The 22795-nt window shown below is 43.5% G+C and overlaps 3 protein-coding genes across 5 annotated transcripts in view; 2 read left to right on the top strand and 1 right to left on the bottom strand.

Moving 5' to 3' along the window:
* AQP8 (aquaporin 8) overlaps positions 1–3142 on the top strand; it is a 41736-nt gene extending 38594 nt beyond the window's left edge. The window contains exon 7 of the mRNA XM_032460828.1: positions 2362–3142. Coding sequence (XP_032316719.1) covers positions 2362–2449 — 88 coding nt within the window. The 3' untranslated portion in view covers positions 2450–3142. The remainder of the gene's footprint in view (positions 1–2361) is intronic.
* Positions 1–7801, bottom strand: part of ZKSCAN2 (zinc finger with KRAB and SCAN domains 2) — a 15409-nt gene extending 7608 nt beyond the window's left edge. For both annotated transcript variants that reach the window (XR_004312760.1, XM_006186673.3), the window contains exons 1-5: positions 7160–7801; positions 5942–6128; positions 4080–4168; positions 3606–3732; positions 459–1142 (exon numbers count right to left, since the gene is read on the bottom strand). Coding sequence is in view for 1 of the 2 variants with exons in the window: in XM_006186673.3 (XP_006186735.2) it covers positions 459–1142; positions 3606–3732; positions 4080–4168; positions 5942–6128; positions 7160–7564 (1492 nt within the window). In the remaining variant the exon portion in view is untranslated. The remainder of the gene's footprint in view (positions 1–458; positions 1143–3605; positions 3733–4079; positions 4169–5941; positions 6129–7159) is intronic.
* Positions 7801–22795, top strand: LOC116657596. Of its 2 annotated transcripts, none has more exons than XM_032460829.1 (4): positions 7801–8515; positions 10213–10298; positions 18672–18742; positions 22672–22795. In XM_032460829.1, the coding sequence occupies exons 1-3, from the start codon at positions 7805–7807 to the stop codon at positions 18724–18726; spliced, it is 852 nt and encodes a 283-aa protein (XP_032316720.1). In that variant the 5' UTR covers positions 7801–7804; the 3' UTR covers positions 18727–18742; positions 22672–22795. The 2 variants fall into 2 exon arrangements, 1 of the variants encoding a protein (XP_032316720.1); XR_004312761.1 differs by having other exon boundaries at positions 8404–8515; positions 10213–10302.

Genomic DNA, 22795 nt, shown 5'->3' with positions numbered 1-22795 from the left:
AGACAAGTAGATGTTCTGCTTTTATAGCAGAATAAAACTTTTGGTTAGGTTTTAATAGTATGTTAAACATGCTTTTTGAGTGTTTTGCACTCTGCAGTGGGGAAGTCTTTTCTATCCTCTACCTCACTGAGTGATCTCTTTACTCCACCCTATCACTGAAGGATGGATTCCCGTATCTGAAACGGCCCGACCCTCATGTCTAGGGATTTGCAGAATGGTGAATATCTGTCTACGCACGCTGTGCTCTAACCTGAGAAAGGACCCTTTGTGGCTGTTCTGAGATGGCACTGGGGGCAGCAAACATCTGGGAGTACTTTCAGTTACGCGGCTGATCACAGTCGTAAGTGGCAAGGTGTGCGTGACAGAACTCCCGAGGTTTGGCCATGTCTGGTCTACTCCTTTTTCTACAAGACCACATCACCCATTTTCATATTAGAAAAAAAAAGCAGAATTCTTACCACTCAGGTTTTGAAATAAGACAGGGGCACCACGAATCTCAGACTTCCGGATAAACTCAACGCCCATCTCATCACCATCAGATTCTTCTGCGGCTTCTTCCTCCTCCACCAAATTGATCTGGTCTTTGGCACTGACACCAGTTCTCTTCAGTCTGGGGAGAGACATCATCTCCTTTGGCTGATTCGTGGATGCAGCATGAGCTGCAGGGTTCAGCAAAGCGTCCATGTCCTCAAAGAAGGCGCAGGGTTCTAACACATGGCCATTCCTCACTTTTCGATAGCTCTTCTGGAGACTTTTGAACTTGGTCCGGCATTGTTCTGGTGTTCGGAGGAAGCCACACTCTCGCAGCCACTCAGCTACAGCACCATACACCTGGCTGTTTCGGGGACAAGCCTGAAGCGTTTCATAGAAGCGGGACTCTTTGAGAATTGCAAGGAAAGTCTTAGTTTCCTCGTAACTCCAGTGCACGCCGGCTATTTTTTCATCTTCTAGACCCCACTGCTGCTGCTCTCTCCATGTCTTCCCTGCACTCCTTGCAGGGATCTGAACAGCATGAACTGACTTTTCCTTGATGTAGTTGCTTTGTAAGACAGTCCTCTTATTAGAGGAATGTACACCTATGGTCCAGGGCTCCTTTCTTTGCTCCAACCGGGCTATCTTGTTAGATGTCGACACTGTACTTCCTATAATAAGAGAAAAGTATTTCATGCTAGAGATCATTACTGCGTGCCCCAGTCTTCAGCCGGGGCACGCTTTCCTGGACCAGTTGTTGCACACCTATCCTTTAAAGGTCCTGTCCAACTCATCTCTTTTCTAAAGCCTTCCTCAACCATGACGGTGCACACGAGATTCTTACACGAGTTACCCGGCACAATCATCTACTAACTCATACCACCACTACATTTCATCACCTTTGATTCCCCCTTAGTATCTAACATTGTGTTAGGAACAGAGCATGTCCCTAACTAGTATTCATTACTCATAAAATGTGCTGGTATCTGCTCCCCATAGATCCTCCCTCCATCTCAACATGCAGATACACACACTTGGGCCCATGAGAGATGAGCAGTCACGAACTTTTAGAGACATTCTGGCGAAGTTAATGGGAAAGAGATGTAAGCAGAGGAAAGCAACTTGAGCTTTTTACCTTACAATACTATGGAGAGCAACATGTCTTAAATCTGAATCCGAGGTCCACTACTTACTTTACTTTTTGACCAGGGGAAGTTTCTTAATCTCTCTGTGCCTCCGTTTCCCAGGGAACAATATCATCTACTAGGTACTAGGAATATTAAATAAATGATCATCTGTGAAGTGTCCAATGCCCCATAGGTATCTAGTTACATTTAATTTTCTTCTATAGAAAACACACATAGGAGCTTCATGGAATTCTCTGGCTGAAGCAGTAGCAAATCAAATCCTTGCTGAAAGAACCCTGGGGATGGAGATTTGCTCTTTACTTTCACATGAGAGAAGTAAGTGTAGGGACAATGAAAGTTCAAACGTCCCCAAGGACCGGGCAGGCAATGCAGGGAGCTGGGGGCTGGGGTGAGAGCCCAGGCCGTGCAGCGTGGGCCCCTCGTCCAGTCTGCTCAGCGGGGGCTTGTGAGGAAGTGGGCCCATGGTGTCTGCCATCTGATTTTTCTAGAGAAACTAGAAATCCAGATATATAAGCTAATTTCAAATTAAAACTCTATGCAAGGCCAAAATATGTTTGCAGGCTAGATTCAGCCCATGAGCCTTTAGTCTGCAATCTGTGATAAAAGACTGGGCCAGGTGTCTCTGAGCCTTCGGCCTTTCCATATGTAATTATTACACATGTGGGCCCTGGATTTCCAAAGTATGGTCTCTATCCCACTCCTGACAGATTTTACTAAGGATTCTGATTCATCATTTTACTAGGTCTGGATGCTGTACGATCCAAGGCAATGCTAGGAAACACCTACTGTGTATGCAACTCGCCAGGTGGACATGCCTCACTGGCCCCTGAAACAGCACTAACAGCCACGACTACCAAGATAACCACATGGGCCTCTGAAGGATGAGTGGTCAGCGCTGAAGCACAGAGGCCCTAAATGAAAATGAAAATCAAGGAGCCTGCTGTTTGGGGAGAATGCTTTGCTACTGGTGTGACATCAGCATCATTTTAAGGTGGTCTTTTTTTTTTTAATTGCTTTAATTGCTTTTGAATTATATACAACTGCTGGCTTATCTTTATTCATTCGGTTTGACACAGCCCATTGTACAATCTTTATACCTCAGTGTCTATATGTATTGTTGTCCAGTAGAACTTCTGTGCTGACTGAAAATGTTTTCTAACTGAGCTATCCAGTACAGCTACTGAGTACCTTAAATGTGGCTACGGCCACTGAGGAACGGAACTTTTAACTTCATTTAATTTTGATTAATTTCATAAATTTAAATCTAAATAGCCATGTGTAGCTAGTGGCTACTCTTATTATGCAGGTCAGTAGTATCTATAGTGTGTACTGGTGCACATTTTAGTCCTGTCAGTTTACTCGTAAGTAATCTCTGACTTGTAACTTACATAGGAATGAACCATATTTATCCCTACTGCTAAAGCAGATGATGTAATTCTTCAAAAGCCTGCTTGTAAAATAACATGTCAGTGGTGGTATGTCTGCAAAAATTTGTGCTACTTAAACAATTTACAACACGCTATCAAGATTATTGTATTGAAATTACTTTTTTTCTTTCATTTACAAGATTTCCATCCATCCAACAAATATTTGCCGGGCACCCACCCATGTGTCAGGATCTGTGCCAAGTCTTGGGGTTACTATGGATTAAACAAAAACAAATCCTAAAAAGACCTCGTGGCTTTATGGAGTTTCTAGTCTAGTGGATGTGGGCAAGTTTATATTTGAATAATAAGACAGTCATATATAGTACCTCTCCAATGTCTTAATCACTGAATTATAAGAATATATATAAACGTATAATATAAATTGGAAGAAGGGAATGAGTGAGGTAAGAGAACATGGTATTCTAGATTACAGAAATGATCAGACAACCCATGGAGGTCCTTTAAGTGATAACGTTTATAGCTATTTCATAACTATCAGGAGAAATGACTACATTAGAAATCCCCAAAACTTTCATGTGAAAAAGGATAGAATGCTTACCCAGGGAGACCATGTTCCCAACACTCTCCTTTCTAATATCCTGGTAGAGGTCTCTGGGAGCAGGAATCTGATGCACACTCTTTTTGTAGGAAAAACCTCTTGCCATGCAGACATCTTTCACTGGTCCCTGTAAAACACAAACAGTCATGACTACCAAGATAACCCCATGGGTCTCTGAAGGATGAATGACTGTGGATGAAGCACAGAAAGGCCCGAAATAAAAATTAAAATCAAAGAACCAAGTGTTTATTTTGCGCCAAATGAAGCAGAAGGTACTATGAAGAATCACAAGGGAGGTGACCCAGCCAGGAGTCCCATTACTCAGAAGGCTGGGTCCAGTCTTTTCTGGAAAAGGAGTAAGGGGAAAGAAGTCTCCTGGAGGGAGTACAGAAGTTTGAGGATAGTGGGGGCACAGGCAATCACTGTGACTGAATAACCTAGGAAGGAAGGCCAGAAAGAACAGCTACAGTTTACCTGCGACCCAACAGGAAGTCGTGTGGTCACTTCCTGATCCGTGGTGCTCCATTCATGAGCTGGAGCAGGAACCCAGGGAGAAGGCCGGGCTGTAAGAAGAGAAAGAAACAGCGGTGTGGGCTCTGGCCCTTTTATTCATGCTGCTTCTCCCTTTATGAAATGAGCGTGTATAAAAACCCAACAAGTGGAAATTGGTCATTTTCTCAGTGAGTTCAGAACAATGCCAAAAACCAAAAACTAAAGCAGGGCTCACAAATGCAAATGCTTTTTGGGAGTAAGCAGGTAAAGGACATGACGGAAGGGGAGAGGTAAGGACTGTGGGGGAACCGGAGAGCACGTCCCACTGAAAGGGTACAGCCAAAGTTCAGCTCCAGCTGATGCTTCACTGTGACACTGTGGCCTTAGTATTATCAGGCCTTCTCCTTTCTTCAAGAGAAGCCAGAAATATGGACTTTTATGTACAATTTCAAAAGTCTTAAACCTTGAGAGCTAAAAACAAATAAACAAACAAAACCCCTAAACAAACTCTTTACAGATGAAACAAAACAAGTCTGACTTGGAGTGAGTTACCAGTTTGCAATCTCTAGCATAAATTAATCCCCTATGAGTGAATACTGTCCTAAAAAAGTTAGCATATACAGCACTGAACACTACAGGCAAATATGCCCCTGGAAGGGGGGAAGGAAGACATATAAACGTACAGTGTAAGACAATCCGTGGGCTAACTTCTGCTCTAGAGCTATCTAGGAAAACTTCAAGAATGAGTATTACTGTGACCAAGAATTCAAAAACCTTTCCATTACTTTCTACGGAAGCAAACTGGATCACCTCCTTGGAAACATACCACTCCCTTAGGCATACATGGCTGAAATCCTAGGTCTTCTTTTGGAAGAAATTCAGTGTAGTAAGTCAGACAGATTTGAAGTTTAAAAATAATCATGCCATTTCAGGAGAAAGGAAACTAGTATCTATTGAGCACTATGATGCATGGACGCTTTCATGTTGCTTCCTTTAACCTACACTGACAACCTCATTATTTGACTTTCACAGATAACAGAATGGAAGTTTGAGGACTTAAGTAACCTGACCAAGGCCACACGGATAAAGAATGACAGAGCTAGGTTTTGAACCCAGGTTGTTTGCCTCTAAAGCCTAATCACTTAATCTCCATGCATTAATACATAGAGGTGAGTTAATTAATACTACTTGCCCAAGAGCACACAGAGGGGCAGAGGAAGGATATAAACTGATGCCTTTTTATTGTACCTTCAGTGATCTTTCCGCTCCTCTTTTTAAGCCTTACACCACACTGCAGGGGATGGAGCCATCCTGCGGACTGGGAAGGGTAGGGTCTTTACCTTGTATTTGGCTTGATTCATTAATGCCTAGAGCAGCTACGGACATCAGTGGTCCCTTCTCTGTGAAGTCTCATTGTTTCTCTCTCTCACATGCCCCTTCTGTGATGCCTTACTGAGTCACTTTTTAAAAATAAATGCCTTGTTTCCTCTTCCAAACAGTTTTTTCCAGGTTGTTTATAGTCAGTCAAGAACACATACACTTACACATGTGGCAGGACTAAAAACCACAAGCTGATTGTAGAGATGGAGATTCTTAAATAACACAAGACCTTAAGGCCAGCCTGGGCAATCTAAATTTTCTCAGATTCCTTCTTTAAGATCCTTTTTACTTAAGGCACACATATTCGCAACTCCTGAAGCTAGCTAATGAAGTCTTTCCTACCCAAACATTTAATTTATCTTCAAATATGTATTGAGGGGACCAACACAAGTCAGAGTGTTAGGGCTACAAAACCAACGTGCCACGGTCTCTGCACTGGGCATGCTCCGAGTTCTTCTTCTTACCATTCTTGGGTAAGGGCTGAAGCTCTCTCTTTTGGTTCAGCTGTTCCCGGTGTCCCGAGTGGAGGCTTTCAGCATCCTCCTGAGACACTACTCTGGGTTGGGGCTCCGCCTGCCGTGGCTGAAAGCTGGCCACCTCCCATGCTGCTCCTTGTGGGGCTTGCTTCTCTAAGTGCACAGGACTGCTAACCTGGGAAATAAAGTCAATGCCATAATGGAAAGAGGGAGGAAAAGAGGGCCAGATCAGGGCCTGAGTCCCCCAAGAAAGATACCAAAGAAGGATAGAAGATGGGAGAAGGAAGGAAAATTTCACTCTGTTCCCAGTGGGACCTCTGAGGGCATAGGGTGAATTGTACTGTCCAGAAGCCTGCACATAAAGGCGTAAGGGAATGCTTTTTATTAATATACAGAGGAGGGAAAATCTGTTAGGAGTGAAATCCCGAGCCTCCCTGTTAGCAGAAGAGACATTACTTGCGCCCTCACATGTATTAGGTTCACGGAGAAGTGAAAGTTCTCACAATACAAATTAATTCACGAGTGAACTGAAAACTTAGAAAATTAATCTCCACATCTACTGTCTATCTCTGACCAACACAGCAACCTGCTGAGAGTCAGAGCTTTACACAAATGCGAAGACTGTGCAAGGTGAAAATGCAAATCTTGCAGGATTTCAAGAGGTTAATGAAAGGGCTGTTGAAAAACAACTAGCAGAGCATGCAAGGCCACTGACAAATGGGGATCAGCAATTAAACCCAAGAAGAGTGATAAGGATGATGACATTGAGAACACTTCGGGAGACTCGGATTGAAATATTAAAGAGTTACCGAGGGCTCTGGGATAACTAATGAAGTCCTTCTTTCCTTTTTTTTTGGGGGGGGGGGCAAAAATAGCCCTCTTTAGGATCAAGCTGTAAAAGTCAAACACTGAAGCGTAACATTGTTCTCTCATGTAATTTTTGGGAGAAACATTATGCGAAGATTTAAGACAAATACTTACATGCATGTTTAGTGTCAACTGCAAGATAATATTTCAGCCAAAGCTTTTTTTTTCCTATTTAATATGAAAAATTCAAATCCCTTTTAAGTAGATTCCCTTTATAAAGGATTATTATTAGTACCATTTACCGCTTCATAATGAGCATTTCCTGCAATGCATCCCCTAGCCATCCTCCTCTCCCTCCCCTTCTTGCTAAATATAAAAATTTGGAAAATCCTCTCTCACCTGCTGTCTTAGTCTTCCAGTCTCTTTTTCCAAATGTATTACCAGGGCCACCGCCTCCTCTCCACTTTCCGGATACTGCTTCTGTGCCCACGCCTGAATCTTCTCGGGTAAAATGGTGAGAAACTGCTCAATCACCAGCAGCTCCAGGATCTGCTCCTTGGAACGCATTTCTGGCTTCAGCCACCGGCAGCAAAGTTCCCAGAGTTTACTGAAAGCTTCATGGGGTCCGGTCACATCCTCATAACAGAATTGTCTGAAGCATTTGCGAAAGGTCTCGGACTCAGAGCTGTCCGATCCTTCCAGAATGGGCTCCAATGCCCACTCGGGCTCTTTTTCCACCTTCATTATTAGGCATCCCTCAACCTCCAGGGGCGCGTCGATCTGAGGGTCCAGGGATGCAGCCATACTCTAACCCAGGTGCCAACCTCACGCCTAGCTCAAAGGGGACTCAAATAAACCAACCTCCGAGAGTCCCTGTTAATAGTTTTGTAAGTGTGGGAAGGTAGGGAGGTGAAAATGGCAGTGTCAGCAAGAACAGGGTGCTCTGGGCTGGTTAATCAAACCTATCTAGGCCCTTGAAAAGGTGGATGTGTACCCTAAGGTCCCAAAACTTGGCCTCTTCTCCGAACAAGATGTGGCCCCCTGATGTGGTTTTCCAGGGTGCATCTTTTAGTGCAAAGTCGGAAACAGCGAGGTAGAGGACTGGAAAAAAAAATCAAGGAGACCAGGGAAAGAAGGGCGGGGGCGGAGAGCCCCGCCGGGAGGGGGTGTGTCAGACACCCGGGGTCGGGCGGCTGGAGGCGAGGCCCCAGTGGGTGGAGCCGGCTGTGCAGGCACCGCCCGGCCCCAGGTTCGAGGCTCCGGGCACCGCGGCGCGCCCAGGCCGCTGCGGGTGGCTGGCTGGGAGAGGGGTCGCCGTCGTCCGAAGCCAGCGCCAGGCTCTTCCGGCCCAAGGTGATCCGGCCGTCCTCAGGAAACCTCCGCACGTTGAGGAAAGGCCGCGAAGCGGTCCCGCCCCTGAAGGAAGAGAAGCCGGTGGTACCTAGCAAGGCCTCGCAGAGACCGACCGCCGGCTCCTCGCTCGCGGCCTCGTCCGCTCAGCTCCGGGACTGCGCGGGGGGCGCTGGGAGCCGCGACCACGCATGCGCCGCTAGCGCCCGCGCGCTGCGGGATTCAGGGGAAGCTTCCTCGCCGGCGAGGGGCTGGGAGGAGGGGGCTTGCGCGGCGGACTCTCGCGAGACCTCGCAGCGTAGTCGCTTGCCGCCGAGACACTTTAGGAATGAGGAGGGGCGCGGAGGAGCTTCCCCGGGGCGGAGGGACACAGCGCAGGCACTTTGCGGGACACGAAGGCACAGTGTGAGAAAGGGGAGTGGGCGTCCTCAATCAGCGGGGCAGTCTGGAAAGCGGGGAGACGTCTCTGAGGTGGTGGGGCACGACTGAGGAGGGGGCGTACAGTCCTTTCTGCCGCGCGGTGGGGACTCGTTTGCCTGGCGGAGGGACCAGGCGGAAGGTTCTGCTTCTCAGCGAAGTTTGGGTCGCGTGCTGGCGGGTCTTCCGCAGGCGGTGACCCTCGGCGGGACGGCGGCCCCCGCGGAGAGGCTTCGCGCAGCACTGGCAGGTCCCTTGCGGGAGCACTGGTGAATGCCCCTGTTCCCCGAGGGGCAGCGCGAGGGCCCTCCTCTTTTCCTTGGGGTTTACTATCCGGGGCACCGGGAAATCGGTGTGGCTGAAAGTGTTCGGAGGGGATGTCATCCCTGATTCACCTCCGACCAGACCCCAGCTTCCTCCCTCCTGGCGGTGCGGGAGAAGCTGTCCAAGTTCCCCAACTTCTGTGAAACTCCAGAGCTGTGCCCGCCCTCCCGTCCCTCCCTCCTTACATCCCGTTTTTGATTAGGTGCCAGGCAGTTTTACGTATTTGGCGTATCAGTGGGCAAAACGGAAATCCTTATTCTAGGAGGAGGGGGGTGTTGATAGCCTATTAGAAAATAAAGTTTAGGGACTTTTCTTTCTCAGAGAAAGTCTTAGTTAAAACCTGACTTGAAATTTCTAGTAGCCAAGAGGCATTAGATGATACTCTATTGGACATGAAGTATATGCCACGGGTTGTCTTTACACAGCTGTCTATGAAGCACTTTATTTTATTTTGTCCTTTACAATATTTACTGAGCACCTGGGTTTTGTTTTTGCCAGACTTGATAAGTGGTGAGAAAAACAGCATTCTCTGCCACTGTTGAGTTTTTTAGTCTGGCAGGAGAGGGAGGTGTTAATCAAATAATCTACAAACTAATGTACAGTTGTAACTGGGGCGGGTACCTGCCAAGAAGAGGAACGTGGTGCTGAGAGTCTGTGTATATTAGAGGGAGTTGACCTAGTCAGGAGGCCTTGGACAGTTTCTTTGAAGAAGTGAAACTAGGAATGAGATCCAAAGGAGGAGTAAGAGCTGAACAGGCAAAGTCTAGTCCTCACAGATATCCTTTAAAGCAGATAAGATTACGTCCGTTTTAGAGTTAAGGATATTGACACCTCAGTGAGGTGACATAACTGCTCAAGGTTACTTAAGACTAAGTGGCAACCCATGATTCTGATTCAGCTAAGAATAGGGTCTTTCATATGCTCCTTGAGCCACTGGGCGATTTTAGGAGAGGTAAATGTCACCAGCAGCTCAGGGACATTAGGGAGCAGTGGTCACAAACTCAAAAGGCTGCTGGGCTCAGGCAGGTGACCAATGAGTGAAGTAGGCAGAGTATAAGACAATAGGGACTGGGGAGTGGTGGAAGCTGCAGTGAACTGGAGGCCATGCCTTGTGTCCTAAAGAAAAAAGCCAGGTGAAATGATCACACTTGTAAATAATTGGCAAATACATCTTTCTCCCCCGCTACAATGTTAGCTAGATGAAGCAGGACTTTTTTTTTAAACCCTTTTGTACCAGTGACTTACTCATGGTAGGCCCTCAGGCAGCCTCATTGGCTGTCCGAACCTCTGAACAATTACGTGTGCACAGTTCCACAGATTTTGAAGCACGTTTACATTCCCTTTCTTATTTTATCCACCAGGCTCTACGTTGGTTCCTTATTTGCTTCTGTCATGGCCTCTGCATGAAAAACCTCCAAAAGCCCTTCCTAACTACCCCAACAAATATGTAGGTACGTCTTCCTTTTGTACCTCTCCACCCTCTCCATATTTTAGCTCCTCTCCCTATGTTCTTGGCATCATATCTTGATTTCCTCTGCTTATCTTACCCATTTTATTTTTAAACAATGTTTTGTTGTTTTGGTTCTGACCTAGAACTTCAGGTGTTGACCTTGAGCCTACTGTCAACAACCAGGTACTCCTTCCTACACTCTGCCTCAGCCCCTGCAGCTCCAGGCTGTGCCCAGCTCCTTCTGGTCAGGAGGGATACATGAAGGGTTTCATTTCTTAGAAACCACTGTCTTGAGACATCTTGCTCCAAAAGAAAGTGAACATCCCTACACATCTGGACTTAATATTCCATCACATGCACTTGAGCAAGACAAAAATCTCAAGTCTGCATGGGACAGGTTGTAGCACAGCCTCCTCAAAACTCCTCTTGGAGCAGAGAGTACTAGAGCTTGCTCTTTCTTATCTCTATTCAGAAATCATTGTTATTTTTATTTTTTTGTGGCCTGTCAGTAACACAAGCAGACACACGTATATGTATATGTTTAATGGAAAATTTCAAACATACAAAAGAGTAGAGAGAACTGACTCTCATGTTCTCATGTTATGGCTTTAACAATTAGCAATTCAAGGCCTATCTTGTCTTCTCTATACCTCTCCTCACTCCCCTGATCCTGGATTGTTTTGAAGCAAATCTCAGACATGAAATATTTCATTTGTAGCTGTCGGAACATACTGCGAGAAGACAGGGATTCCCATCTTAAATGAAACTTCAGTATCATCATAATCCGTTCCCAGTAGCATCAACAGTTCCTTAGTGTCATCTTTTTTAAACAGCCTATTTGTTTGAAAGGTGGTTTGCAAAGGAAAAAAGGTTATAGATGCTGGACAGTTAGAAAGAACAAGTATCCTTCATATTTTCTAGTTAGGTATTTACATTTACTTCAGCATGAAAACGTTGGCACTTTGGGAACAGAAGAGCAGATTGTTGAAAAAGTAGTGAATCAATATAGGTCAATAAATGAAGCAGCTCATGCTACTCAGAGACACCTTGGAGGAGTGGTTATTTTCTTCAGAACCCATCCTCTGAGTTGACCGAAACCCTGATAGCACGCTTTTCCCATGATCTCCAGAGGAGCAGTCACACCAGTGGACTGTTTCTCTCCTTGGTGGTGCATCTGCTATCACAGGTGCCATTTCACAAGCAGCCTTGGAGTGACCTTCCCTCTGTCCATGGTGCTGATCCACCAGCCTTTGGCCAGCAACCAGAGGAGCTACAACTTGCTTTTGGCCAATGGGATTTAATGTACCATAAAAGTGAACATTAAATAGTTCCAAGAGATGCTATCAGTGCTTATGCTCAGTTAAAAAAAATCCAAGCTGAAAGTGAAAAGTGAAAAACATTGAGTATATGTGTATTGGTGTGTCTATTTCAGACATAGTATAAATGTTTTCAAATGTGATTTCTTAACCAAACTATAACTAATTGAAATAAATGTCCATTTCACAAGTTAAAAATTTCCTCTCCCACTTGTTCGCAATGATGGTCAGATAGTTGGCAGAATAACCCAGCTGTTAAAATGTTTCAGTTCCTTGCACTCCATTGAGCAACACAATAATGAAAAATTCTCAATTATTTCTTGATATGCATATATAATAGTCAACAATTTTTTTGCTGCATCTCTATGAAGCATCATGCCAGGCACTAGTGGAATAGACAGAGAAATTAGACTTAATCCTTTTACTCAAAATATGAACAGTAAAGTGGGGAAAAAGTCATCGAATTGTCACATATTGGAATAAGTGTTGTGGGAGGGGGTGCATGAAGGCCTGTGACAGTACAGAGCATAGCCTCTCTGCCACCAGGAAAAGCTTCATAGCTTCCTGTTTAGCAGGAAAGGCTAGAAGACCATTCCAAGGAGAAGTAACATCATGAGCACGAGTGGTATTTTCGTGTAATGGTATGAAGTTGAGTGTGCTGTGAACTTAGTGTTGGGCAAGGACGTGGTGGAAGATGAAGCTGTGCACACAAGCTGGAGGGAATTTGGACTTTATAATGAAGGCAATGGGAAGTGTGTCCATTTCTTTAGGAAGGTGAGGGCACCTCGGTGCCTTTGGGAGGAAGGTCTCTCCCATATAGACCCCTGGGCTAGAGCCGCTATGGAAATAGTATGCTGAGAGAGGACTCAGCATACAGGGACTTGAGTAAAATGATTTCTAGGGTCTGTCAATTTTTCTGTTCATCCACTCATCCATTAAACACATATATAGAAACTAATTATGTTTCAGGTAAAGTATTGAATGCTAAAGACACCATGGTAAAGGACATAGATGATTCCTGCCCTTAAGGAGCTTACATTCTAGATGTTAGGTTCTAGATGGAGATTGGAGAAGGAGAAAAATAATATACAAGGAAACATATAAGCAACCAGGATAATTATGAGGTTGTTATAAATACTAAGAAGAAAATAAATAGGATGATGGGACAGACTAAGTAGGCAGGGGTTACTTTAGAAGGTCTGATCAGGGAAAGGCTTCTCTAAGGTTTGAGTAGGTCTAAGAGAGTAGACACTTCCCTGCCCAAACTGTGTGATCTGATAACGGGCTAGTGGGTCATCTCGCAAATGATGTACTATCTACATCAGTTCTCTGTGGTTGCTGAGAAGATAAGACATATCTGTGGAGCTGTTGGCTAGTCTACTAGTTTGCCCTAAGTACAGTCTACCTGAAAATGAGGTCCAGACAGAGAAAGCAGGGCCAAAAAGTGGAGAGCATGTCATGGAGTTCTTTTTTTTTTTTTTTTTTTTAAATTGAAGTACTGTCAGTTACAGTATGTCAGTTTCTGGTGTGCAGCACAATGTCCCAGTCATACATATACATACATCTATTTGTTTTCATATTTTTTTCATTAAAGGTTATTATAAGATATTGAACGTAATTCCCTGTGCTACACAGAAGAAACTTTTTAAAATCTATTTTTATGTATAGTGGCTAATATTTGTAAATCTCAAACTCCCAAATTTATCCCTTTCCAACCCCTTTCCCTGGTAACCATAGATTGTTTACTATGTCTGCGAATCTGTTTCTGTTTTGTAGATGAGTTGATAGAGTCCTTTTTTTCTTTTTTTTTTGGATTCCACATATGAGTGATATATGATATTTTTCTTTCTCTTTCTGGTTGACTTCACTTAGAAAGACTCATGAAGTTCTAAAGTCCTAGACCTGAAGCCAGAGGACCTGATCTTTTTTCTGTTTTGAGCCAGTACATTTCTTGTTTTGCTGAAGTCACTTTGAATTAAATTTCTGTCACTTACAACCCATACAGTTCTGACTAGTATATGAAATAAGTATTTTACACGTCACCTCAGGTGACTTAGGAATTATCATCTCACACTGCAAACTGACTATACTTCAGTTAAAAAAAAGAAATTATCATCTCCATTTTACAGATGAGGAATTAAAGGGTTGAAGGTCCAGGTAATTTGCATGGATCTCCCAGATAATCACTGAAAGAGCTGGGATTTGGCACAGGTTGATCCTGAATCTAAAGAGAATGGACTTTCCTCCAAATCTTTGAAAGTGTTGTCAGGTTTGGTGTCTCCAAGAAACAGAGGCACCTATGATTCAAAGTCTCCTTTGGAGAGGCTACCTTCCTTGTGCTCAGTTGTAGAATTCAGTCAGTGAATTGTCGGCTGACTCGGGTTGTTGTTTCTACAGTCTATGAACTTGCAGTTTATAGTATTTTGTAATTTTGTTTTCCTTGCCGTTTTGCTGCAGCTTTGTGAGCAAACATTGCCTGTGATTTATATCTGCCACAGTAATGAAACGCACGCGTGCGTGCGCACACACACACACACACAAACACAGTCTCTTCTTCAGAACAGTCCACAGCTCTCTGATTAATCACATATGTAAAGTGCAATGTTTACAGGAAATCAGCAGGTGGCAATTAGCATCTTGGAAATTATCTGGGAAACACAACTGGAGCTGCCACTTCAGGATGGAAACGTAGCAATAACCAGCAAAGTGACAAACCCCCTTGGAGCTGGGAATGAGTCGGCCAGGGAACGGGGGCTGCTAGGCACACAGCAGCTGGTGGAGCAGCCCGGTGTGGATCACAGATTGCATGCCAGCCCCTTCCTTTCCATCCTGACATTCAACAAGCAGTCTCTAGGTAGAGACATAAAATAGTTGCCTGACCGGCAGATTGTCTTAGAGCAACTTTTAAAAAACATTCAAAAACGAACAAGCAAACAAAAACCCCTCTGACCTCAGTCTAGGTACAGGCAGACACTGGCACTACTGTACTAGTTAGCAAAATACTGGACTGTTTCCACACCAGTTAGTGAACAGCTGCTGTCTTGAGCTTGCTTGGTGGCATCCCACCTGCTTTCCCTGGGGAGCCCCCACACCTTCAGGATCCAGTGATCAAAAGGGGAAAGCCTGACTCCTGCTCCCATGCCGAGTCCAGGGTCTGTTCTGATTGGTCAGGGCCTGTGCTGTTAACCATTTGAAGCATCTCCCCCTGGGAGTTTCAGGGACCACTGCAGGAGACGGATACAGAGGAAGGGTTACTGGAAGGAGTAAGAAGAAGAAATAGTGCATGGTCCCTTTTATGCTTGAGATGATCTTCATCAGTAGTTGAAGAAATTCAGAATGTATGTTTTTGCCCATGTCTATGTCATCTCTTTCTCTGTCTCTATCTCCGTCTCTGTCAGTGTGTATGAAGTGGCAGTCTAGCTCTGAATCCCGGCCTCTGCCATACCATTTACAAGCGCTGTGACCTCGCAGTGAGAATCAATGTCAATCATTGGTTCTCAGCCCTGACTGCACACTAGAGTCACCTTTGGGAGCTCTGACTATAAAACACAAATCTTGGACCCTACCCACAGAGATATGATTCTGTAGATTTAAGACAAGGTCCAATCATCAAATTTTTTTCAGAATCACTCCTCAGATGATTTGAAGGTGCTGTTGCCCCACTAACAAACTTTCTAAGCTTCAACTTCCTCATGTAATAAAAAATGCTTACCATTGCCCATTGTGTGGGGTTAAATGAGATAATGTATGTAAGGTTTTCTTAGTACAGAGTGTGGGGCATAACCTTGTAAGTGTTAGTTCCATTAATAATTAATATTCAGTACTTTAAAAAGCAGTTTTTAGTACTTTGTTTTAATTACATAGGTAATAAGTAAATCATCTTGGTTATAAACAATTCACATAACATAGAAAGAGTAAAAAGTGATGAAAGGTTTCCTCACTCCTTGTGCACAGAGGTGGACAGTGTTACATTTCCATGTGTATCGTGCTAGAAGTTTACCTTTGCCTTTATTATAAAATGCGCATCTTTATAAGGACGTAATTCTTTAATATGTAAATAGAACCATTTACACTGTTCGGTGACCTCCTTTTTACTTAGCAATAAGTCTGTATACCTTGGAGATCTCTCCATGTCAGGATATAGAAATCTACCCTGTGATTTTAACAGTAGCATTTATCATATGAATAATGGTTTCACCATAACTTACTTAACCTTTCCCATATTAAAGGGCATTTTACAGAGTTTCTAGATTTTCACTCTTCCAAACAAATCTGCAATGAATAGGTCTGCTTATGCATCTTTGTGCATAGGGGTGAGTTTTCTTTAGATTATCCCTACAATTGATATCACTGGGTCAAAGATTATTGCATAAAATGATGTTAAATTCTGCCGAATTGCTCTCCAAAAAGCTGTGCCGATTACATTCTTAATGATGAATGACAGTGCTGACTTTCCATCCCTTTCATTTCCTACATGTTTTTAAGGGAGTTATTTTTGCTTTAGGAACGTACAGCTCATAGTCGGGTAACAGGACAGAGAAACAAAGCGTCTCTGTCTTTTGCATTTCCCTGATGACTAATGGCATTGAGCACCTTTTCCTGTGCTTGCTGGCACGTGAACTTTCTGTTTAAGTGGTTTTCCCTTAAAAAAAAAAATGGGGCTTTGAGCCTTTTGCATGTCTGTTGATGGTCCATTTCAAATTCATGTGTGTGTATGGAGCGAGGCAAAGGTGGAGGTTCTTTTATTTTTATTATTTCTAATTGTTCCAGTATCATTTGTTAAAAATTCTTCTCTTTCTTCACTGCACTGACTTGGCACCTTTGTTGAAAGTAAGTGGATTGAGTAGGTGTGCGTCTTCCTGGACGCTATTCTCTGCCATTGATCTTTTTGCCCATCCTTCCTTTGAGTCTTTGTCTTTTAATTGGCGATTGTTGATGGACTTTGTTGACTCCCTTTTCTGTATCCTAATTTCTTTAATTAGGCCCAGTCTTTCTTGGCAGCAGCAAAGGATGAGAAAAACAAACAAGGGCAGATGGCTCTCTGACCCTAGTAAGCTGGTCCATGAAGCTGTCAGGCGAACGAGCCCTGCTTTTACGTGTGTGGGTCTCTCCTTCCACTAATCAGTGGTTGTCAGATAAACGAATTAGGTGACATAGATTTACCAACATTTTCTACCTAAATTATGACCATGTCACTGAAAGACAGAGTAGAACTGCAGTAGCCAAGAGTTTCCTGAGCTCCCAGCTTCTGCCCAGTTCCTTGAGTTTACAGCCCAAGCCCATCTCTCCCTCTTATCCTGTGCTGACTGCACAGAACCTCCCCACCCCTGCCCAGGCCTCCTGCCAGGGTGGGGCTGGCTGTTCTGCCTGTAATTGCTGCTTATTCTGTCCATTTCATGGGCATGTGCATTTTCTGATTATAACGTCATCGTCGAGGAAAGGGACCCTCTGTTATTAGTTTCCTAGGGCTGCTGTAACAGCCTGCCACACAGTGTGGGGCTTGAACAACAAAGTTATTTTCTCACGCTCTGGAGGCTAGAGGTCTGAGATCAAGGTGTCAGCAGGGTTGGTTTCGTCTGAGGCCTCTCTCCTTGCCCATGGGTGGCCGTCTTCTCCCTGTGTCCTCACATGGTCTTCTTTCTTCCGGAAGGACACAAGTCACGTTGGATTACGGTCCACCTTGATGATTATCATCTTAATCATCTCGTAAAAGACCCTGGCTCCAAATACAGTCACATTCTGAGGTACTGGGGGTTAGGACTTGAACATACGGATTTGGAGGGCACACAGTTCAGCCCATAACACTGTCTGAGTGGTCAGACATGGCCGTGGCCTCGTTCAGTCACAGCTGGACCCCTGGCTGCACCTGGCTGGGTTCAGCTGTGGTATTGGCTCATCTCATTCCTGGGACCCTAAGAATGTACAACCCTCTGTTCTCTCTTCTTCTCAAGTCTTTTTCTCCTAAGGGTCTCCCTGAATTTACAATTTGAATTATTGCTGTTAACATGACATATATAATGGATCCAAACCTTTTGTAAATTTATTTCTGAAATGAATATGTTTCTCTCCTTTAATACAGTTGATTTACCTTCTGATCCATTTGCCTTTTAAGAGTTTTGTGTCTTTTTCCCCCCATCATATTGTATGTTTTCTGTTTACAGTCCTTCCTTGTTCTTTGTCCCCCTCCCCTACTTGCCTGCATATCATTGCATTGATTGAGTTTCTTTGGTTCATTTTTTTCCATATTGGGTTTTGGAAGTTATAGATCCTATTCTGTTCTTGAGTGGTTGCCCTAATATTTTAACACATTAAAAAATCATTATTAAATTAGAGTGCAAATATGGGGGAGGGGAAGCTAAGCAGTACAGAAAGGCATAACATGAAAGGCAAGAATTTTTCCAGACTTCCCACCCCTCATTCCACTCCTCAGGATAACCTACTTTTTAAGCATTTCTCTTTTTAATTATTCTGCTTGTTACTTTCATAACAAATGATATTTTTATACTTTTACTTTTTAAATTTATCATATACAGACAGCATTTACTGAAGCTCTATTTTGAAAGTTAAGAATGAGGGCCGGGAAAGGTTATACCTCAGTGGTAGAGCGCATGCCTAGCATGCGTGAGGCCCTGGGTTCAATCCCCAGCACCTCCATTAAAAATAAGTAAGTAAATAAACAAATAAGCCTAACCACCCTCCTCCCCACAAAAAAGAATGACCTGAAAGTTAAGGAATGGTCTTACTTAAAACTCCCACCTCCAAATTTAACTAGCTACTTTATTATTTGTAGTTCTAACAATTATTCCTATAAGGTAAGTAAGATCTATAAACTTTAATTTCTTGTTGCATTTAGACAATATCTTTTGATACTATCAAAGATGTAGAAATATCCTACGTTTTTCACTTTCCTCTGCCTCCCAACTTCCGTGCATTGCAAGGTTCATAACATTTACATTTTGCTAATAGGTTTGGTACAGAAATTGAAAATGAATAAACACTACTTATTATGATGATACTGTATATATCATGATAATATAAACTCCTTTCATTGCAGAGCGAAGTTGTATGATTGGACTCCTAGAAAGGAAAATGCGATCTTAGGTCGCTAAAGCTGTGTGCTTGAAGGTAAGTGCGCCAGGGTATCAGAATGAAGGGGATTCTCTTTTCTTAGACTCTGTCAGTTGCTCAAAATCACTTCACACTTAGGATGGCTTATGTTTGGGTATTTGGACCCTCACTTTCTTATGCAGCTTTTTTTTTTTTTTTTTTTTGGTTCTGGAACTTCTAATTGCTGTTCCTTTTTTTTTTTTTTTCTTTTCTCCATAACCTAAGAAGCATGTCTTCATGATTTCCTTAAGTGTAACCATATTTCTAACTGCTGAGTGGAGTCTTCTTTCCAAAACGTCTCACCCGGAGCCCTCCGGCGTCCAGCTTAGATATAAACTAGTTGCTTCCTGGACCTGCTACACGAATGTCCAGGGGTTTCCCTCTCGTTTATTCCTAGGTTGGCTCCATTGTATTTTGGATTCTGTGTTTTCCTCTTTTTCTGATTTTCTTTTTTAGGAATGAAGGTGTTTTGTTTTTTTTTTTTTTTCCCGAAGAATGAAAGGTCAATTTTTTGAATCCTTGAATGTCTGAAAAGTGACTTTATTTTATTGCACTTTATGCATAGTCTGGTTGTTCATAGACTTATATTTCCTTGCTGTGGGGAAAGTTTTTCCCATTTTATTTCTTTTGTTGTTTTATCCCCTTCATTCTCTGTATTCCTTTTTCCCAGAACTACTGATAGGCAAGTTGTGGAAATTCTGTGTCTATTCTCTACTTCTCTGAAACTTTGTTTACCTAAGGATTTTAATCTTTTTGTCCTTTTATGATTCATTCTGGGAGTCGCTCAGCTTGATGGTTCAGATCATGAATTCAGACATCAGCTCCATGATGCAATGCTGTCCATATATGACCTTAAATCATAGTGAACGTGGTTGGTTAGTTTCCAAGTAATCATTTTTCCTAACAGGATTTTTTAATGTATGTGATTTCTCATTGAATATTTCTGAAACTATTAATTATACAATTTTAACATTTTCTTTTGCTTCCTCAACTGCCTGTAATTCTTGAAGGGTTAGTTTTCTCTTTCATGAGCTTGGGGCTTTTCTTTTATGGTACTGGTTTTCTTTGTAGGTTGGACTAGAGATAGAAGTCTAGATTCTACATAACTTCCCCTCAAAACTTTATAGACATTGCTTCTTCATCTTCTGATATTCAGTGTTGTTAAGAAGTCGGATGATATTATGATTATTTTTTTCTTATGTGGGTGTCTGGTTTTACATTTTTTAAAAAATTTCTTGCAGATCCTAGGTTATTCTTTTTGTCAATTGAAAGGTAAGCACACCTTCAGGAATCAGAAAAATATTTGGAAAATAACATCAAAAAGTAGGTACCAAGTTGACTAAATGGAAAACTAACACACAAGGAAACAGAGAAATAGGAAACGTGGGAAAGCAAGACTTTAAAATAAATATAGGACAAGGGTAGTAGCTCAGTGGTAGAACGTGTGCTTAGCATGCATGAGGTCCTGGGTTCAATCCCCACTACCTCCTCTAAAAATAAAATAAAATAAATACAAGTCGAGTTTTAAGTTATTAGATGAGAAATAACATTCACAAAACATTTTACAGACTGATATGAAAAAGAACCATTAAAGATCTTGAAATGAGCACGCTGATACAAAAACTCAAGATAGATAAAATCATTGAAAAGACACCATTGAAAATAAAACCTCGGATGGTGTCCCAGCATGTGGAGTGAAAGGACAACAGAAAGGAAAGGAAAGAAATTATGAGAGAGAAGGTAAGAAATACGGAGGATGAATCTAGAAGCCCCTGCAAGGCAATTTCATCAGTGTTTTCAAATTTGTGAGGGAAAGCCATTTTGAGCTTAGACGTTTACATTCGGCGAAACCAGCATTCAGATGTGAGGTTCTCTTCCTGCTGGAACAGGAGCAAGAGATTCTCATCTGTGAGCTTGGGCTTCTTGCTGACTTGTTGGAAAGATCTGTTTTTATATCCGTGGTATCCTTCAGTGCCTATTTTGGGCTCTGCTTTTCTCTCCTTCTTTCTTTCTCTCTTTTTAAAATTTTTTGTATTTTAGAAACAACCCCTCAAGGTGTTTTTTTTTTAAATTAACAATTCTGAAACTCTTGTGTGTATCCTAATAAGGAAATATATTGTGGACAATGAGAGACAGGTTTCTCACTGCCAGAGAAAGGGGAAAATGTAGGACAAGGAAAAGCGAGAATAAATCCAGGGGTGTTGGATCGGAACTGGAAGTATCAGTGTGAATTCATGCCTTTAAGTATAGGTAAAAAATACAGAAATAAGTTCATGTATGTATGTGTCTGCCTGTCTATCTGTATCTGTCTATGTCTGAGATGGCCTAGAAGCAATGACGTCCCAGGAACAATGAGCATACTTACTGCCTGTATCTTGGTGTCTATTCCCACTGGGCTGAAGGGGGGAACATAATCTCAGTCAATTCAAGCTTTACTCGGTCATTTCAGATTAGTCTCTGTCAGTTACTTGTTTTCTCCATCCCTACTTGTGTCTGTGTTCTGGGGGAAGTGGCACTCACCCAGTTCCACAGTGTTGGTGGTCCAGACTCACTCTCGTCCATCTCGTCTGGCATCCACCAGGATGGCCCTGCTTATCAGTTCCCAGGTTTACTTTGTATTGGTCTTGGCTGAATTGCCAGGGCTCCTCGGGTCCAGCAGCCGTCCCTCAGCTACCTGTGGAGACTTCCCGGGTGGAGTAGAGTCAGGGGAGAGTGGGAAACTTCAGGTGGTCTCCTGAACCCATGGCAGTTGAAAGTCTCTGGCCTCCTTGGTCTGGGTTGACCAGATGCCATTTCTGTTCTACTGTTGCTGCATGAGGTTGGTGATGATGGGGTTGGGAGTGTGTGGCCACAGGTCTCTTCTACTTACTTTTGGTTTTTCAGTTTGATCTGAGAGTTCTGTCTCCCATCTCCCTTCCCCTCAAGACTCAGCCAAGGCAGGTGGGGCATGAGCAAGCCCCTTCCTCCAGACAAGGATTAGCAATGACCTCTTGCTTCCTCTCAGACTCTCCTCGCTTCTCCCTCAGTCCCAGGGAGCTTTATCTCCTCAGAGGGCAGGAAAACATGACCCCTCACCCTCCAACTTTGTGGTCTGTGACCTAAACCTGATGCCTAGTTCTTCAGGGCCTCGGTGACTGATACCGCAAGCCCAGGTTTTGGAAAAACAGGAACTTTTCCTCCCAAGTGATTTCCTCTGCTGTCAGTTTCAAAAGCCTATTTTTAAAACTAAGAAAGTGAGCATCCAGGCTTTTCTTTCTCTTTGTATCTCTGCAGCTCTACCCCGAGGACATGGGTATAGGAGGCTTTGGCTACTTCCTAGATGGGGAAGATGCAGGGGAGCAGGAGATGCTAAGGAAAGAAGTACAGATCAAAATTAGGGATAGAGTGACGTGGGCCCACGGTGAAGGGTCCCGGCCTTCCCCACCCACCAAGACACCCTCCACCCTCCTGCCAAAAGCTGTAAACCCTTCATATCCAAAACCAGAATCACTGTGGGCCTGTGATGGGGATTCAGGGCAGGGCAGGAAGGGACCATGAGAAGGAGTCTTGGAGTGATGACGAGTCTTGGCTTTTTATGTTGAATTTGCTGCTTAACATTTGTGACTTTGAACCAGGCATCTCCCCTTTATTGCCCTCCAGGTGTGCTGGAGTAGGGGCTGGGAGATCTTGCCTCTTCCCCAGGTTTTGCCATGAAGTGGGTAATGAGACTGAGTGCAAGCCTCAATCCTCTCACCTGTGCAATGGGCTTGCCCTGCAGGGGTTTGTGGAGGATCAAATGAACAAGTCCTTTCAAAGTGTAATATATGGATGGAAAATGAATGTGTGACACTTTGGAAATGTCTCCTTCTCTAACCCTCTCCTTCAAGGGTTTCCTGAGACGGTTAAGCTTGACTGTCAAGGAATACGGGATGTTCTGATAACTGGTTATCTGCTTTCTCCTGGGACAGTGACTTAGCTTCTTCTGGCGATTCTTCTGGGCGCTCATCCAAAGGTGACCAGCAGAGGGCATCCTGTGCTCAACAATCACAGTCCTCTCCTGCAGGCTCCAGAAAGCTCTAAGAACGCAGTGAC

The sequence above is a fragment of the Camelus ferus genome, chromosome 18 (genome assembly GCF_009834535.1).
Source record: "Camelus ferus isolate YT-003-E chromosome 18, BCGSAC_Cfer_1.0, whole genome shotgun sequence".
Lineage (NCBI taxonomy): Eukaryota > Metazoa > Chordata > Mammalia > Artiodactyla > Camelidae > Camelus > Camelus ferus.
This window is presented reverse-complemented; position numbering and strand designations above follow the sequence as displayed.